We start from the raw sequence: 1,893 nt of genomic DNA, 5'->3' as shown, positions 1-1,893 counted from the left end.
CTAATTGAAGAGAAATATTGAAATTTCAAGTGACCAACTTGATTTAAATCTTTAGTATGGTGTGCTATGACTCGTGTCTAATCCCATTTGATGTGTGGCATCCAGTCTCCTGTTTTTTGTTTTTTTTTTAAAAAAAAAAAATTTTTGAATGGGGTAAAAATGCTAATTGGCACTATTGTCATTTGCCATTTTCCACATTTTACTGTGTACACTGTGCGCTGTTTATTTGATTCTAATTTACACTACCGTTTAAAAATCTGGTCTAAGATTAAGAAGCTAACTTTTTTTTTCTTAAATTCACCAAGTGACAGTAGTTACACAAGATTTCCATATTTAAATTTTTTATTTTAATATTCTTTTGAACTTTCTATTCGGAGTCTTAATGTATTCTGATTTCCACAAAATATTCGGCACAGCTGTCTTCAATGTTGGTAATGTGTCTTTAAGCAGCAAATTATTTCTGATGGATCATGTGACTGGAGTAATGGCTAAAAAAAAAAATTCAGCTTTGCAATCACAGGAATAACAGACTTCAAGAACTTAACTCTTACTAATCCCAAACTTTTAGAGGTATTATAGCTGTGCCATAGCCCTGTTTGCTTCTAGACCTAATGGCCTTTCTTTCCCTTTTTTTGTCACCAGCTGGTTTGATAAACACTTTTAAATGCTATGGCCCTCTGAGCGTGGAGTGGCCAGGTAAGGATGGCAAGCACCCTCGCTGCCCTCCGAAAGGTAATATGCCCAAAGGTAATGCTGAAAGGGTAGGAAACTTATTTTACTACAGCACTCCGTGGCGGGATGGTGCGGGTTCATGGCACTCAATTTGACTACAAAAACTTTTTTTTTTTTTTTTTTTTTTTTATACACGTGGTGGTATTTTGCTTGAATTAAGTTTTTGGCCCCCCCACCCCTCTCTCTCACTCACTCACACACTGCAAGATGTTCATACCCAAGTTTGTTGGTTGTTGTGCAGTCTATAGTTGGGGAAATGGCAGTAAGAGTTGAGTTGTGTAACCCTTCGGCCTTGTGACTTTATTTATATTTTTTTCTCTAGGTTATGTGTATTTGGTGTTTGAATCTGACAAGTCCGTGCGTGCCCTGCTGCAGGACTGCACTGAGGACCTGCTTCATCCTGAGGGCTACAGCGAGTATTACTTCAAAATGTCCAGCAGAAGGATGCGCTGCAAAGATGTAAGATGGACCTTAATGGTAGATTTTAGTAATGGACTATACAAAAATGATGATTACAACCTCTGTGTGGGTGCCTGTTGACCTGCTTCAAAAATCTGCATGTGTAATTTGTAGGTGGTAAAAATGTGTTCTCTAATCATGATGTCTGAGAAATGCTGTCCATTTATTTACTTACTCAGGCACAGGTAATCCCTTGGGTGATTTCAGACAGCAACTATGTGAGTTGCCCCTCTCAGAGGCTGGACCCTAGGAACACTGTGTTTGTAGGAGCTCTGCATGGCATGCTCAATGCTGAGGCCCTGGCCAGCATCATGAATGATCTGTTCGGAGGTGTTGTGTATGCGGGCATCGACACAGACAAGCACAAGTACCCCATTGGTGAGAATAAATAAAATTGTATTTGTTTTTTTGGTTAAATCAAGTTTAATTACTAATGTTACTGTGATTTTACTGGGGTTTTTCTCCTCCTCTCCTCTCCTAGGATCTGGACGTGTAACCTTTAACAACCAACGCAGTTATCTGAAAGCCGTGAGTGCTGCATTTGTTGAGATAAAGACGCCCAAATTTACAAAGAAGGTAAAGTGGAACTTTAAAAACCCAGTGTTTTACACCATTATGGTAGTTTATGTACCATGTACAGTCTATAGCAGGGATCCTCAAATCTGGCCCACGAGATCCACTTTCCTGAAGAGTTTAGCTCTA

The 1,893-nt window shown here is 39.2% G+C and overlaps 1 protein-coding gene across 1 annotated transcript in view; it reads left to right on the top strand.

Moving 5' to 3' along the window:
- Positions 1-1,893, top strand: part of LOC107577171 (cytoplasmic polyadenylation element-binding protein 1-like) — a gene marked incomplete at its 5' end in the record, with an annotated part of 6,123 nt that overhangs the window by 797 nt on the left and 3,433 nt on the right. The window contains 4 exons of the mRNA XM_016263274.1: positions 643-747; positions 1,055-1,191; positions 1,371-1,569; positions 1,673-1,767. Coding sequence (XP_016118760.1) covers positions 643-747; positions 1,055-1,191; positions 1,371-1,569; positions 1,673-1,767 — 536 coding nt within the window. The remainder of the gene's footprint in view (positions 1-642; positions 748-1,054; positions 1,192-1,370; positions 1,570-1,672; positions 1,768-1,893) is intronic.

Source organism: Sinocyclocheilus grahami, unplaced genomic scaffold, assembly GCF_001515645.1.
Source record: "Sinocyclocheilus grahami isolate Dianchi unplaced genomic scaffold, SAMN03320097.WGS_v1.1 scaffold5318.1, whole genome shotgun sequence".
NCBI lineage: Eukaryota > Metazoa > Chordata > Actinopteri > Cypriniformes > Cyprinidae > Sinocyclocheilus > Sinocyclocheilus grahami.
This window is presented reverse-complemented; position numbering and strand designations above follow the sequence as displayed.